Source organism: Protopterus annectens, chromosome 4.part0, assembly GCF_019279795.1.
Source record: "Protopterus annectens isolate FY-2018-M chromosome 4.part0, PAN1.0, whole genome shotgun sequence".
Lineage (NCBI taxonomy): Eukaryota > Metazoa > Chordata > Ceratodontiformes > Protopteridae > Protopterus > Protopterus annectens.
The window spans coordinates 1347686292-1347703251 of record NC_056733.1 but is presented as its reverse complement, the minus strand read 5'-3'; the positions used below and the strand labels follow the sequence as shown (position 1 = coordinate 1347703251).

Sequence of the window (16960 nt, the reverse complement as noted above, 5' to 3'; positions counted from 1 at the left end):
ATTTGTTTAACTTCTACATTACTAATGTTCTGTACTGCGGTCCCCCTTTCTGATCTTATTTTTTCTGTTGTAACATTTTCCATATCTTGGTGCCTTTGCCTGTATTCCTCTCCGGATATCTTTGGAGCTGCTCTTTTGGATTGATTAGTTTAGTTTTCTCCTTTGCATAAATGTTGCGCCATATCAAATCTCTCTTTCCTATGTCCATGTTTCTTTTTTATAACTTTCAAAAATGTCTAGGTTTTGTTCTTTATATTTTCACACTTCCTTAGTCACTTATTTTTCCAAATGGCCCAAGTTTTTTTGGTCTATGTAATGCTTTTCATGAATATGTTGAATGAACACAAATTTGCATCTGAAGCTTTTGACAGTTTTTTTTGTGCAAGTGTTTTCCTCTAATTTTTCTCTTAATGTTTTTGAGAATCTTCTATCCTGTAATTCTTTTTTTTTTTTTTTTGCATAATGGCAACAATACATAATTTTTTCTCATCCTCAGCAGTCCACTCAGTCATCTTTCTAGCTCTTTTTTGGCCCGTCAGTTTTTGTGTTTTTTGTGGACTACTACTTCCTTCTCCTAAAGGGGCGCCATCTTCCCCCTGAGCTTGGCATAACCCCATTTTTGGAATGTTTCAGTATCTTGAAGATTCTACACTGTCATTTTTTCCAGTCCTAGCACTATAAGTGTGCCTATCAGTATTGATCACTTTTATATCCTGGGACTTGTGCACCCAGCTGTCTTTTTTATTATTTAATCTGTTTTGTCCATGATATACGCTGTATAAGCTGCAGTATATATATCAGTGTCATTTTGATGAGAATTTGTAAAAAAAAACGGTCTACCTCTTGAAGGTATTCACCACTCACCAAGACTTGAGAATTATTTCATTTACAGCAGTACTACTCTCCTTTGCTTGTTGATTTTGCCATCTCTCCATTCCCTTTTTAGCGATATGGATTGCCTTCTGGATGTAGCGCTGTACCTCAGTGGGATAGTCAGTTAGTGAATAAACTGCAACAACGTAGTGCTGATAGTTATGTATCCATAGAAGATAAGGGCATTTTACTGAGGCATGCAGATCCCCTTCTATCTTATCATTATGCATCTGTTGTTCTTTGTTGACAGACATGTAATACTGGCGACATGTGCCAGATGGCTCTTTTACTGATTATGTCTAGCGTATGTACCACCTAGGGGCATACTTCTACTATTGCCAGGAATAAGTAGCATTTATTTATATTTTTTAACCAGGGTAGAGCATTACTTATGTCACTTTTGGATGTGACTTACTCCAAGTCACACAGTTAGGTAATGGAATCTGAGGGAACTGAACCATGGACCTCAGGAAGCAGCTCATTAACAATACCTTAACCCTCTGTGCCATTTGCCAGACATCACATTGTCTTCCTTTACATTATGATTACAGTCAAGTTCCCAGTATGATCTAAGAAGTGCAGTGTTTCTTCAGTGCTGCTTGTTTACACAAATGTATTGCATTTCTTTGTTGGTGCTCTTTAATACTGAACATACCCATGTGCATGTGCTTTATGAAGGCAACCCCCTTCTCCTGTTGCTGTTGAGGGTGCATCACCAGGCATTCCCTTTGGAGCTCAATCATAGCAGTTTGGAGTAAACTAATTGGGGATGCATTTAAAGAATGAAGTGGGACTGTTTTTGTCATCTTCCACTCCTAATTCCAGGATGAAAATGCAGCTTGTTGCCAAAGCAGAGCTGTTTCCACCAGATGTCTCTTTCAGCAACATACTGACAGCTGTTGTCATGCCTTAGGCCAGCTGGCCTGTCATAAAACCTTGCACACTTTCCCTGAATATGCTGGTCATCTGCTCATCTTACAGAAAGGGGATTCTGTAATTGGCCCTGGTCTTGTTTACTTTTCTGTCTGCTAGTGAATGTGGTGTTGTAAATTGATTGTGTGAAACACACACACACACACACACACACACACACACACACACACACACACACACACACACACACACACACACACTCATACACTCAGTGTCATCTAAGGTGATGTTTTAATTAAAGTGCATTTATTTTACAAAGCATAGAAGTGTAATTATTTTCCACTTAAAATATTGTCAGTCTGTCTGCAAAATGCAGTAAGTGTATAAAAGTGCATTTTCAGACAGCAACCAATATTTCATTATACCATTTTGTTTGAATATTTAGAGTTTACAGGAGGGTCTTGAAAAAATGTGTGTGTCTTGTGTCTTTGTATATCAGTATGTATGCATATAGCAAAAAGTGACAGAAATCACAGTTTTTTTTTTGTTTTTATTTAATCAAATATCAGTAAATAAATAAATAAGTAATTAGTACAAGCATGTGCTGACTAACACCTTTCTGCACTTGTGACTGATTGAGCATCCCTGACATTTTTGTATTGGGCCATTCCTTTTAAAAGGGTTGCTTTAACTTAGATTGGTGTAATTTCTGGTTGATTATCAGAACATGAAAAAACAAAAAAAACACAAACAGGATAACGAAAAAAAGGAAAAAAAAACGCTGCCAAAAATCCACGAATATCAACCAAGTTTAGTTTATTGTAAGCGCTTTCATGCATCTATGGTAGATGCACTTCTTCAGACAAAAACATGCAGCCAACAACCAGAATATATAATACATGCATCTATGGTAGATGCACTTCTTCATTCAAAAACATGCAGCCAACAACCAGAATGTATAATAGAACCAATCAATTAATTATTAAATGTTTACTTAGGTTGAAAGCTTTGAAACGTTAATTGATTTTTAAATTTTAAAATATTATAGTTTCAACGTATTTGTATGTGGTTAATAGTGCTGTGGTTATTAATTTAAACCAGTAGGGTGCATTGAGTTTTTAAAACTTCTTCAAAATCTTTTTAACTTTTTAAAAAAATGTTTAATGTTTATTATATTAAGTAGCTAACTAGCTAATTAATTAATTAATTGATTGGTTCTAGAAGCAGTTTTTTTTTCCTTTTTTTCGTTATCCTAGTTATCAGAACATACCTATAAGTATTAGGTTTTCTTTTTGTCAACAGCTTGTGATAATGTCAATTTTTAATGTAGATATCCTTATAAGAATTCATATTAATTAGACAATGAATGTTACCCTAATGCACGTAGTCAAGAAAGTCATGTTATATCAAAATGCATTTTGATCCTAGCATGCAAACTGGAGAGGAAGGTGATGTTTAGTTGTGTAAAATGGGGGGGGAGGCCTGTACCTCATTATAAGGGATTGAAGGACACAACAGACTCCTCCAATGCTTCAGAAAGCTTTACGATATGTTTAAAAGTAGACTTACAACCAAGTGCTGTCCTCTCAGAGTAGCAGGTACTTCACTGCCGTGATGTACAGTGTCAGGTAACTAGCATTGTTATATCCTCGAATATACACATGTGCAGTACATTCCTGACTCATTCTCTGAAACTAGAAACTCACAGTAGTGGGATGAGACAGAAGAGAAATGAAGTTCTGTTATGCAGTGACATTTCTTGCGTTGACATTTCTTTCAATGTCCATATATGTATGTATGTATTTATATATATATATATATATATATATATATATATATATATATATATATATATATATTGTGTGTGTGTGTGTGTGTGTGTATGTATGTAATATACATATATGTTTTTATATATATATTTTTATCTCTCTCTCTCTATATATATATATATATATATATATATATATATATATATATATATATATATATAGAATAACCCTGCCTCACATCTTGTTGTAAGTAGTGCTGTTTGCCACAATCAAACATGATTTATTGCTCAAGTGCAATCATTTCTCATTTGCTGGTGTGAATTGTTAAGTACTACAAGGTCTGTCCACAGTGTTGCTGTTACTAATTTTCCTGTAGTGTATTGAAGGTTGCTTGTATGATATTCGGAGAGAGAGTAACTTGGCATCTGTTTTCTTTTAGCCTTGTATCATGTGCTGTGACTTAGTACTGATTTCATACCCAGTCAGAGGGTACCTGTTAATTTCTATGAATTAGGGTTAGTGCTGTCATTGTTTGCTGCAGATGGTCTATGATTCCACTTAGATTTACTGATTGGTTTTAATAAGCAGTTTATGGGTTACATTAGTACAATACTAAAACTGGCATCTAAACAAAGTAGAACAGCTAAAGTGTTCATCTTTCTGGCCTGTTGTATTTTAAAACCGCACTTATCTTGGAGATTGAGTCATATATGATCCTATTGACCTTCTGATGTTGAATTTATAGTGATTCAAAATATCTTACAGGGGGCAGGTGACAGAGTTTTTATGGTAGTGAAGTGGGCTTAGAGCTATTAAAGCTACCACATTTAATGTTCCTGATGCTATTTTAGTCACCAACAGAGTAAGTCCAGCCTATCACTAGGGGTGCTGTTGTACTGGGAATCCATCTTGGGAGTGGATTTATAGGTTCATAGTTAGGTACTAGGCTATTGGCCCCAAGGCCTATATAGGCCTAGCCAAAAGGTACCCTGGCTTTCGTCACCCAATAATTTGAAATAATTTCAAATGTTTAGATGATCACCAATACAGCATCTCCTGGTTGAGCAGCAGGGTACAGTTTTTCATCCTCTCTCTTCTGTCACAGGATGCAGTCGGAGGTGCTGTAAGGAGGCAAGGGTGCTGATGGGAACACCCAGGGTTTGATGGTGCATCTGGAAGTAAGGCAGAAGTGCTCAACTCTTTGCAGTATGTTATGGCAGTGGTGTGTCTGTATAAATCACTAGAGTATGCTATCAGCATCACCACCACAAGTGTACATGCCATAGAAGAACTAAAACAATGTATGACAGCATCTGGCTAAAGACCCTTACTGAATAAAATGCTGCAACTCAACTTTGTTCTGTAGTCAATGCATGCACGTATAGATAATCCAAACTTTGGATATGTTTTTTTCCACTTTAAGACTCATGAAATTTGCACAGATGTACAGCAACCCAAAACGTCACAAATGTGGCACATCACCCTTGTGTAAGGTATGTTTATGTATGTATTCTGTGTGATATGATGCCACATTTGCACTTTGATTAATGTTTGTGTACACAGGGCTGCATGATATATTATTTGTTTGTGATGTATTAAGATGAGACCAGCCTTTGTAGTGGTTTCAGCACTGCTTGTTTTCCTTGTCTTTTAGCTCTGGAGCAGTTAATTCCAGAACTGAGTGTACTGCTGAAACTGCTGGATCACGAGTACCTGAGTGCGACAACCCAGGAGAAGAAGATTGCGGTCAGCAACCTGCTGAAGAAACTACAGCCTGATGCAGGTCAGAAAACGTGCTGAGAGGGTAGCAGTCCTACTCCTGTTTCACAACTGTATCATAACAATTCTGCCAATTAAGTTGTGGCATTACTGCCTAAGCGAGACCATTACCCTTAACCCATTAGTCTGAATTGAGATGCAGGTATACCACGTGAATCGATGAAATGTTGATTTCCACTGGTCTGAGAAGCAACTCGTTATTAATTTCAGTAAAGCCAAAGCCTTGTTGTTTATTACCACAACTTGAAAAAGCAATGCAGCTCTAGTTCTGCCTGTTAATTGCCCCACTTGGGAAAAAGCATAAGTGCTACTAAGTTCTGCAGAATGCCAGTTGTTCTTGTACACACTTGAGAGTTGCACTCTTCACCTGTATGCTGTTGTACAGAATTCTCCACCTTGGCCGTTGGCTGTCATTTGGGAGGGCACCTTATTTACAACATTTTGTTTGGTCAAAAGCACTTTATTATTGCTCACTCACAGTCAGTAAATATACCCCCAGCATGCCTTGCTGTGTGTCAGCAGAGTTATTCATCTTAACAATCCCAATTCTGGCACTACATTATTTTTTCCATTGGAAAATCGTACATCCTTACCTTCTCTTCAGACAATGCTAAAGAAATAAGTGAATGCCCAGGCCAAATGCAAGCTACTTAAATTGCATCACAGACATATTAAACATGCCCTGGAAATTACATCCTTTTTTTTTGGTTTAATTAGTTTGTCCTTCAATCCTGACTTAAACATTTGCTGAGCTCCTTAAATTATGATGCTGTCATTTCATCCACTCAGTGTTTGCTTTTTGTTACCTGTCCAGTTATTTTCATTTTACTTTACTGTACGTCTAGCTCTCATGGCAAATATTTTCTTTTGCTATTCATCTCATGTACATCACATATGTATTGTAATCACATGTATTAATGTGTGTGTGTGTGTGTGTGTGTGTGTGTGTGTGTGTGTGTGTGTGTGTGTGGATATATATATATATATATATATATATATATATATATATATATATAGTAGCTTTGTAGTTTGTAAGTAGCGTTGGCACTTTGATGCATGCATTCATTACCGCATAATTCCTCACGGCATGCGAGTGTTGTACATGCCTACTTATGGGGATACTTATCCTGACCTACTTAAAAAGTGGCAACATTTAAACATCGATGCTGGCTTTCAATACATGTCTCTCCTGATTGAGTACTTTACCCCTATTGAGAGAGAACTGACCGATAAGGTGGAGGCTCTGAACAGAGATCTGTCTACTCGCTTTCAAGGTAAAGTCTTTTATAATATGTTGTCAGCTTTATATGTTAATGTCACTTCATGTGGTAATAGATTGCAACATACTAGACAGCAGAAAATCCTACGTGATTTTTGGGATTTTTCAGCAGGCAATGTCTTTGTATGACCCAGGTTTGCCGCTAATCATAGTGGCAATGATACTAGATCTGCACGTTCTACTCATGCAGCTAGTGCCGTTTTGGCTGCTACAGCAGTCCCTTCTAGCAGCTCTGAATTGTCAGGAACCCCTGGTGATGGGGATGGCTTAACTGATGGTACTATGACTGCTATAATTACACCTTCCATCTCTGCTGCCTCTTTTGATTCCATGGGAGTGCCACCGCTTTTAATTTATGGGCAAATACCACCACCTAATCAACTTGGTTTCCGTGCTGATATGAATGTGGATATGGGAGCAAAATCTAAACATATGGCTCCACTTAATCTGGACAATTGTTTACCCCTACCTACAAAAGATTGGACAAGGTCACCGACGAGAAGACCAAGTTGGGGACGACAAAAGAGAAAGTTTTCTGGAGACGACAACAGTGTGGATCGACGGACCAGAAAGTGAATGGACTTGTTTTTAACTTGTCTAACTTTGTTCTTACTACAGCACAATATAGTTTGTTGAACAGGGTCTTTCTTATATTCCCTCAGCAGGTACAAACTTAACAAATTTACTTTTAGACCTTAGACTCTTTGGCAGGAATATAGCTTTGAAATTAATGTACTCTAATGAAGATTCTCTTAGTAATATTGAGAATGGTTCTAGGTTAAGAAGGAAGAGTGTTTTTTGTCCTGTTATTCCAACACATGTTGACTATTTCATTAGACTATGTGAATATGATTTTTATGAATTGTTCTCCGGTGAAAATCGTTGTAAAAATACTTATTTTAATATGTCTAAGGATGAATATAGAGCGCTTCTTTCCTTGCGTGAAAATGATGCTCTAACCATAAGACATGCTGATAAGAGTGGTGGTATTGTCCTTTCAAACTCTTCTAGTTATATTGAGGATATGTTAACTATGTTGCAAGACCCTCAGACTTATCAAATGATTGACACTCCATTTCTGGATAAGGTTATTAGAGGAATTTGGAATAATTTATATGATCTCCTAATGTGTAGGCAGATTGAGTACCAACCTTACTCCTACTTATGTGTTGATCATCCATTAGTTCCCTTAATAAAAGGTCTGCCTAAGATACATAAGTCTTTCACATCTCCCCCAGTGAGACCTATTGTATCTGGCGGTGGCTGGATGACCATGTCGGTTTATGTTGAACATCACTTAGGTCCATTAGTTAAAAAGATTCCTACTAAACTTAAAGACACTCTCCAACTGTTGGATGACATTGAGGTCTATAATTGTGATCCAACATGCTCAAAATGTGTTTTGGTTACATTAGATGTTAAGAACCCATTTGCATCTATTCCTAATGATTTTGGACTTGAAGCTGTTAGAGAGGTTCTTACTAGTTGTGAAAGTATGTCTAATGAGGAGACCATGCTTATTACCACACTTTTAGACATGGTGTTGACTAATAATATCTTTATTTTCAATGGGCAGCTATATTTACAGCGTTGGAGTATTGCAATGGGTACCCCCTGTGCAAACTCCTATGCTAATCTTGCCATGTATCAGTGGGAGAAGGCTTTTTTGTTTGATCATTTGGGGTTTTCGAATATTCTCCTTTATCGACGTTTTGTCAATGATATTTTATTTCTATGGAAAGGTGATGAAGGAGCCTTGAATGATTTTGTTGCCTACTTGAACTCCACAACTCATTTCTTAGAGTTCAGTATGACCTCTTCTTGTGTTTCTGTAGATTTTCTTGATATTACCATTTATCAAGATTCTGCTGGACTACTGAGTACTAAATTATACCGGAAACCCTGTCGGACGAATGCTTTATTGCATTTTAATAGCATGCATCCTAGGATGACCTTTTCCAATATTGTTGAGTCAATACCATAGGCTGAAGAGAATTTGTAAGGATCCAGATGATCTGATATTACAGTTGGATGAGCTAGATAGGTTGTTTTTGGAAAGGGGCTATAAGAAGTCTGTTTTAGTAAATATAAGAGAGGAAGTTATGGGCTCGGGTGTCTCCTCAACAAGAAACATAACTGGTTATGGTAGTAGCAATAGGCTTCACTTTGTCACCACCTACACAGGGGATATCAGTTATATTGTAGAGGTGGTGAAGCATAACTGGCATGCTCTTTTATTGGACCCAGCCACTGCTAGGATAGTTGGGAGGTCTCCATGTTTCACATATAGAAATAGTAACAACTTGAAACACATTTTATGCAAAGATGTGGTGGGGTGTCCCAATAACAGTTTGATTCCAAATAGGAGTTTGAGCTATGGAACTTTTTCACGTAAGCATTGCAGGATGTGTAGTGTTATAACTGTTGCACAGAATTTTGACCATCCTGTCTTAAATTATAGGTTTGTTCCTAGATTTATTGCTACTTGTAACAGTGTTAATTTAGTATACCTTGCATCTTGTAATTGTTGCACCTGTTTCTATGTAGGCAAGACTACATGAAGGTTGAGAGACAGGATCTATAATCATTTGTATGACATCAGAAACTTAAATCAACAAAATGCATTAGCTAAACATGTGACTAATTTTAGTACCCATACGTTTAGCTTTACGGTTTTGCAAATAGTGCCGATTAATATGAGAGGAGGCAATTTGAACAATCAGTTAGAGTTGGTAGAAGTTAAATGGATTTTAAGATTGCGTGCCCATATTTTTCCAGGGCTTAATAATCATGTCAGCCTTAAACCAGCCCTGGTAGCACGTTCAATAAAATAATATGTAATAAAATAATATGTAATTAAATAAAATTAAATCAGAGTAAGATAAGGAGGGATGAGCTGAAGTAAGTCAGAATCAAAGTACAATAATATTATCTGGTCCATGACTAGTTCATAATATATATCGTAACTGGTATAGGGAATTTTTTGCATTTATATAAAAGATTTTTTGAGTTGTTTTAATTTTCATTTTATTTTACTCCAGTTTTCTTTAGTTATGCATATTTATATATTTGAAGTACATATGCTATGTCTTGTTTTTTATATAGCTATATAAATAAAAATGTAAATGTTCGTTTGTTCAAAATCTTAAATCTCCGAAAGTTCTTCACCGATTGCTTTGAAATTTTCACACAATGTTGTATTCGAATATGTGCGTGTTTTTATATACCCACTATTATATAGATGTCACACATTGCATTCGAATACGCACGTGTTTTTATATACCTACTATTATATAGATGTAAATGCTTGCCTGAAATACTCTACTTTGTGGCGACATGTAAAGACGTTAAAATTAACTACAAATATGTATGTCCAGCTGCAAAGCGATTGATCAGCTGAGATATTCTCACATCAATTGCTGGAAATTGGGAACGGAAAGGTGCCGGTTGATCTGACCTCAGGATGAATTTCATTGCCTCATAAAGAAGAATTGGTTGAAAAAGTATTTCCCAATATTCAAACCAATTATAAGAATCACGATTGGCTGACTGAACGAGCTGTTCTTGCGGCCAAGAACAAAGACGTCTACGAACTTAACAATATTATTCAGTCTAACATTCAAAGCGAGGCAGTCACATACAAGTCCGTCGACACTGTTGTGGAAGCAGATGAAGTGGTTAATTATCCAACAGAATTTTTGACTCTGCCAGGGATGCCACTGCACGTACTGCAATTGAAAATCAGCGTGCCAATTATCATGTTGCGAAATATCAACCAGCCAAAGCTTTGCAATGGCACGCGGCTTGCACTAAAAAAATTAATGAGCAATTTCGTAGAAGCAACAATCTTGACAGGACCTTTCAAAGGTGAAGATGTCCTCATTCCTCACATTCCTATGATTCCAATGGATATGCCATTTCAATTTAAGAGATTGCAATTCCCAATTCGATTGGCATTTGCAATCACCATCAACAAAGCTCAGGGCCAATCTTTAGAATTGTGCGGTTTAGGTCTACACACGGATTGCTTCTCACATGGACAGTTATATGTTGCATGTTCTAGAGTCAGCAAACCAGACAATCTCTATATCTGCACAGACAATGGAACAACAAAAAATATTGTATACCCACAAGCATTGTGAAATTAAACATATTAGAAACGTGCACTTTCTCTTTTCTTTCTTTTCCATTTAACCAGACTGAGCCACAGCAACGTGTGGCCGGGTACAGCTAGTATATATATATATATATATATATATATATATATATATATATATATATATATATATATATATATATATATATATATAAAACTAAGTTAGGATTTGGGTGTGTGTGACTGTTGCTTATATACACACAACTTCCTATTGTTTGTTTAACATGGATTTTATTCTGTCTCTAGTCAGCATTCGCCTTGAGTGTTGAAGGGGTTAATTGACTAATTCATTTGATTCCTTTGCTGTGACTGGATTGGTTGGTAGTATTTTAAATTTGTTTAAATTAAGCTGATTGACTGTTTTTTGAGATCTGATGAAGCATATTTTTACATGTGAAAGCGCTTATCCGTTGAATATACAATAAATTTGATTGATTTTTAGAGCCTGGTGGTCCGGCCTTGTGTCTTTACTTTAGTTTGAAAGTACTATCTAGCTAAAAGGGGGCACTTGTGAATCATTTTACTTACCTGCTCAAAATGACACAGAAAGCCCCAAGTGATAAGAGTATCGTCTGCTCCACATTGTTTGCATGCCAGCTTCCTAATACCAACCATGACCTAAGAGTCCTTTATGAGCAGTAAGACTAATTTTCTTAAGCAAATTAATAGTGTTAGCAAGTCGTAGTTCAAACAGACCAGGAAATCTTGTTCTTGAGTATCAGAACTAACTTCCTAATACCAACAATGACCTAAAAATCCTCTCAGCTCAAGCGGACCTGGAAATCTTGTTCTTGAACAGACACTGATCATCAGAGGTAAGTATGTAAACTGAAAAACTCAAATGATTTCTGTGCTCTTGATTGGTTTAAAAGAAATACAGCACTGTAGTGGCGTGCACACATGCATGGGCACCTAGCTTATTTTCCACTCCTTCTTTATCCATTCCTCTCCAGTAATCCAATCTAGAGTCCGTGGTAATAGCAGTTATTAGTTCTTAGTGGCGTAATAAGCATTGTAGTATACCAAGTATTAGTTATGGTAAAGAACACAGTAATTGCATCAAAGCATCAGTACTGCTCAATGTGACTGGTATTACAGCAGTCAGCTCTTTTATACAGTACAATTTGTAAGAAAGTAGTTGGAGAATAGAACTTCAATAAATCTAGAATCTGAAAACGCAAGAAGTACCCATAAACTGATAGTTTTTTGGAAGTTCCTCTTCTGCAGTGGATGATCAGATTTTCCCAAATCCTGTCCCCACTGGCACAAATCTTCTCCAATATAACAAGCAGCTCAATGCTTGTAACCCCTCCCCCAAAATTAACTTATTAACAGTGGGACTGGAAGCCGCCATCTTTAAAATCCACAGCCCTGATAGAGTATTGCCCCCTCTACATTGTGTACATGCCAGGCAAGGTCTTTTCTGTTACAAATCTGTATTTTACAGTGGATTGCTTGGTATTTCTCCAGTGCTCAGGATCCTTATCAGCTACTTAATACATTCAATTGATTGCTTTTTAGTTTCCCGTTTATATAACTTCTGTTAATTAGATAATGATATCATGCTAGGGTTTGTTCTTTTGCTGTGAGTGTTACCAGTAAAAAATGAGACATTTTTTAATCAGAGATCATTTTGGAACTATTGCTTAATTAGAGATCATATTGGAACCATTGCAGTTTATGTAACTCCTGTAAAAAGTACCGACTTATGCTACTGTGTATCCCATTGTTGAGAGGTTTTTTACATGTATAAAATACAGCATTGCTTAGTTTGAACACATTCTGTATCCATTGCTTAGCTAAATATCATTCCACAGTTATTGGTCACTTTGCTGTATAAAATGCAGGACTGCCTATGTTTGAAATCATTTTGCAAGCATTGGCTTTTTTTTGTATTTCGTAGTGTACAGCATTTATTGTAATTAATGTAGGGCAATCAAGTTGTATAAGTATCATGTACCTGGAGATGTGCTTACAACATAATTGAATGTTTGAAGTCTGTACTCTGCAACATCTCTGTCTTTCTTTCATTCCCAATGCTAACTTCATGTTTGAATATTTGAAATCTGTACTTAACTACATCACTGACTTTTTTCCAGCCCCTCGACAACACTTTTTTTTTCCTTTTTTACAGCTTCCTAACACCAACCATGACCCAAGAATCCTCTCTGAGAGGCAAGACTAAGTATTAGTTATGGTAAAGGACACAGTAATTGTACCAAATCTTCAATCCTGCTGAACGTGACTGATATTACAGCAGTCAGCTCTCCTAAACAATATAATTTGTAAGAAAGTAATTGGAGACTAGAACTTGAATAAATCTAAAATCTGAAAATGCAAGAAGTACCTGTAAACTTCCTTTTTTTGGAAGTTCCTCTTCTGCTGTGGCTCTACCAACTCCGTTCGCCCTCGCTTTGGTCTGGCTCACTCCGCTCACCTACCCTACCCCCAAATTCCACCCACTCCCACTACTCCTACATTTATGGTTAGCCACTGAACACACTCCCTTCAATAGTCATCCTACCACAACATTCAAACCAACCAGTCACTAATAGTCACATATTATAACTGTGATTGTTTATTAACCTCTCCCTACAGGATCCATTCCCTCTTTAATTCAACCTAACCCTGTCACCAAAACACTTCATAATTCTACATTAACTATCGATACAATGTTACTCCTACACTTCACTATTTAGTTTACTCATTACAGCCGACCATTTTACTTCCTATCAAAATCTACATGTCACCTATATCTACTGTCCCACTAACCCATTCATCATCCCACCCTATACCGCTTTTACTAACATTGTCATATCATCACACCTCTACAACAGCTCCAACACAGAACTCTTTTCATTTAAATATACACAGTCGTAAGTAGCCCCATACTTACTGCATACATATGCTTAGACTAATTCCCAAACTAGTGATGACATACATCCAAATCCAGGCCCTCAACCCCAACAACAGACACCCCTGTCACCTGACAATCAGTTTTCTTCTAACATCACTAATCTCCCACATAGTAACTCTAATCCTCTAATCTTCATAGGTTCATACTAGGCTATCTGCCTAGGGCATTTACAAGGAGGCTAGCCCATAGGTTTAAGACTACGCCACCCCTTTAGTTTAACTAACTATAAGAATTATTTTTGATTTGCCTCATGCTGCAGTGACACTGGTAACACAGGGTATATCAGGATCTTGATCCTCCCATCCACATCCATTGGTCAAGAATTTCTCTTGAACAAGGCCAGTGCTCTGCCTCCATATACCGGGATTTTATATTTTATTCATAGGCAGTCTTTGGGGTGGAAGATCTATCCCTCCCTCCAGTCCATTAATAGCCGTGTGGTGTTTAAGTCTCCCTTGCCCTTGTGGCTCTGTCTAAGATTTTTTTTGTGGTGAAGCATATTCCATCAAATCTGGGTTGACATGGCCTTGTGTGTTGTAAGCAAGGGTCACTCTGAGCAAAGCGGTGGCGACTTGAATAGAGCTGAGTTCTCAGTCGGAGGCAGCATAGGACAGATGTTTGAGACCAGCTTTTTTTTTTGGTGGAACTTTTGTGGCCTCTCCAGCTGCTGCAAGTGTCGGGTCAAATACATTCCGAATAAACATGAATATGAGAAGCATCCTAAATAAAATTCATGAATTTCATGCAACCTTCTCCCCATACTCTCCAGAAATAGCAATCTTAAAAGAAACTTGGCTGAAAGCCTACATAAATGATAGTGAAATCATAACCCATGGCTATAATATCCACAGACTTGACAGGACTCATAAGCATGGTGGATGCATAGCCATAATATACAAAGATGCACACAAACTGGAACAGCTGGACTGTAACCCTGTCCCCGACCTCATAATGTCTGAAATTTTAATCTCCCGCATCCAACTGAAGTGTAATATTAAACAAATTATAATTGTAGCTATTTACATCTTCCCGGGTAACAACCCATCCATAATTGAAAACCTCCTTTATTGGTGTCTCTCAGCCTTTACTCAGGAAAGCATAATAATGGGGGATTTCAACATGGATTGTCCACCTGCTCTTCAGACAACCCCTGGAACTTCTTTAACCTCAAATAATTTAATATACTACCAGAGTCAACAAACACAGTAAATGACAATCAGTCTTAGTCTGGACTCTAACAAATAGGCTATCCTTCTGTCTCCCAGACAGCCTAAGTGATCATTTACCTACCTGCCTACTCACACCACATATGCCCTCTAAAAAATAATATACAGGTGTGTCCACAAGAGAAGACATTTCTTCCCTGAAGTCTTTAAATACCTCCTACAACAGTGTGACTGGACCCCTTTAAAACATCTCCACTTAGATTCTGCTGTTCAGTATTTCAGTGATAGATACCTCAATATCCTAAACAACTTAGCTCCCCTTAGAAAGACCTGTGCTTAATCTAAACAGATACCATGGCTTACTAATGGCAGCAAACAGCTCCTCAGAGAGACAGAGCTTGGTCCTACTATCTTGAGTCCAAAAACCAAGCTTCCCTTCTCACCTATCGTCAAATAAGAAATCTTGCCAAAAAACAAATCAAAAGTGACAAAAGTTATACTGTACCATAATACAACAAAAACACCAAAACAGTCACCTGAAATTTTTAGGATCCATTAAACTACTCCTATAACCTGGATAGTCACAACCCCAGCTACAACCACCACAAATACCACAGAAAGCATCGCCTCACAATTGAATTCCTGCTTCAGCAATTCTGTACTATCCATACTAAAAAATGACAGCAACACCCCACAATCTGTTCCTACAGTATCAGAAGCAAACCTTAATTCTTTCTTATTCAAACTAATGCAAACTAGAACCATTAAATATCTTCTTTACAGACTAAAGCCACAGCCCTTGCTGTCCGCCTACTTCCTAATGAATTTCTCAGATTAGCAGCAGGCACCATCTCCTACCCTATATCTCTCCAAATCAGTAGGCGTGTTTCTAAACAATACATCCCCAAGTTCTGAAAAATCTCTAGTGTCATCCCTCTGCACAAAGCAAGCACCTCTACTGATTTCTCAAAGTACAGGCCCATTGCTATACTCCCTCCCATAGCCAAGATTCTGAAAAAATGCATACACACACAACTGTCTACTAAGTAACAACCTTCTATCCAACTCCCAACATGGTTTTAGACCCAAACACATCTCCACTACTGCTCTTGTAAGTTTTATTAATACAATCAACCAGCTCAGAAGCAACAGCCAACTTGTCTCATCCATTTTTCTTGATCTGTTGGAGGCTTTTGACACAGTATCCTACCAAAAAATACTCAATGAACTAGCTTCCTTAAACCTTACCCAACTAGCCCTCTCCTGGTTTCACAGCTACTTATCTGACCTCCAACAAGCAGTTAAGTGGCAAAACAAACACTCTACCCATTCACCTGTCTCAGTAGGTGTGCCACAAGGCTCAATTCTTGCTTCATTACTCTTCATCATCTTCAGCAACAAACTCTGCTCAGCCACCTACCTAGCAACCATCATTCAACACACAGATGACATCTTCCTCATATGTTCAGCTCCTTCCCTATAGAGCTCCCACAAATAACCCAAAAATCTTTCCTAGACATCAAAAACTACCTTTCTGGCTCCCAACTTGTACTCAATTCAAATAAAATAAAATGTATGCTCTTCTCTAGTACAAAACACCCGATCACCTCCCCCCTTTCATTATCCACTCTTCCAATAAAACTAAATTGAACCTGTTGATCATACCAAATGTCTTAGGGTCACAACTGAGAACTTTCTAAAATTCAACAAACAGTTAGCTCTGGCTGTCAGAAAGGTCCACATTAAGCTGGGCTCACTTTACAGAGTCAAGCCATACCTAACACCACCAGACATTACATAGCCAGGACACAGCTGATCTCCACCCTTCTATATGCCTCACCAATATTCACAAATCTTAGAAAAACAGATTTAATCAAACTGGAGTCCTGTTATAATAAAATCCCCAGGTTTGCTACAAACAACCCGTACAGATCACACCACTGCTCTGCACTACACCAACTGAACTGGATCAAACTACCCAATTTTCTATCCTTCGACCAACTAATGTTCGCTCATTCCATCATTCACCATCCCAGTAATTGCCCTGCACTCAAAGACATATCCCTACTTCAACTGTAGATCCCTAAGATCCTCTGTCAAACTCCTATTAAAAGTAACTAAGTCCAACAATAGTTACAGAGATTCTCT

At 37.5% G+C, this 16960-nt stretch overlaps 1 protein-coding gene across 1 annotated transcript in view; it reads left to right on the top strand.

Annotated features, from left to right (window-relative positions):
- AFAP1L1 (actin filament associated protein 1 like 1) overlaps positions 1–16960 on the top strand; it is a 507629-nt gene that overhangs the window by 98122 nt on the left and 392547 nt on the right. The window contains exon 2 of the mRNA XM_044069203.1: positions 5170–5298. Coding sequence (XP_043925138.1) covers positions 5170–5298 — 129 coding nt within the window. The remainder of the gene's footprint in view (positions 1–5169; positions 5299–16960) is intronic.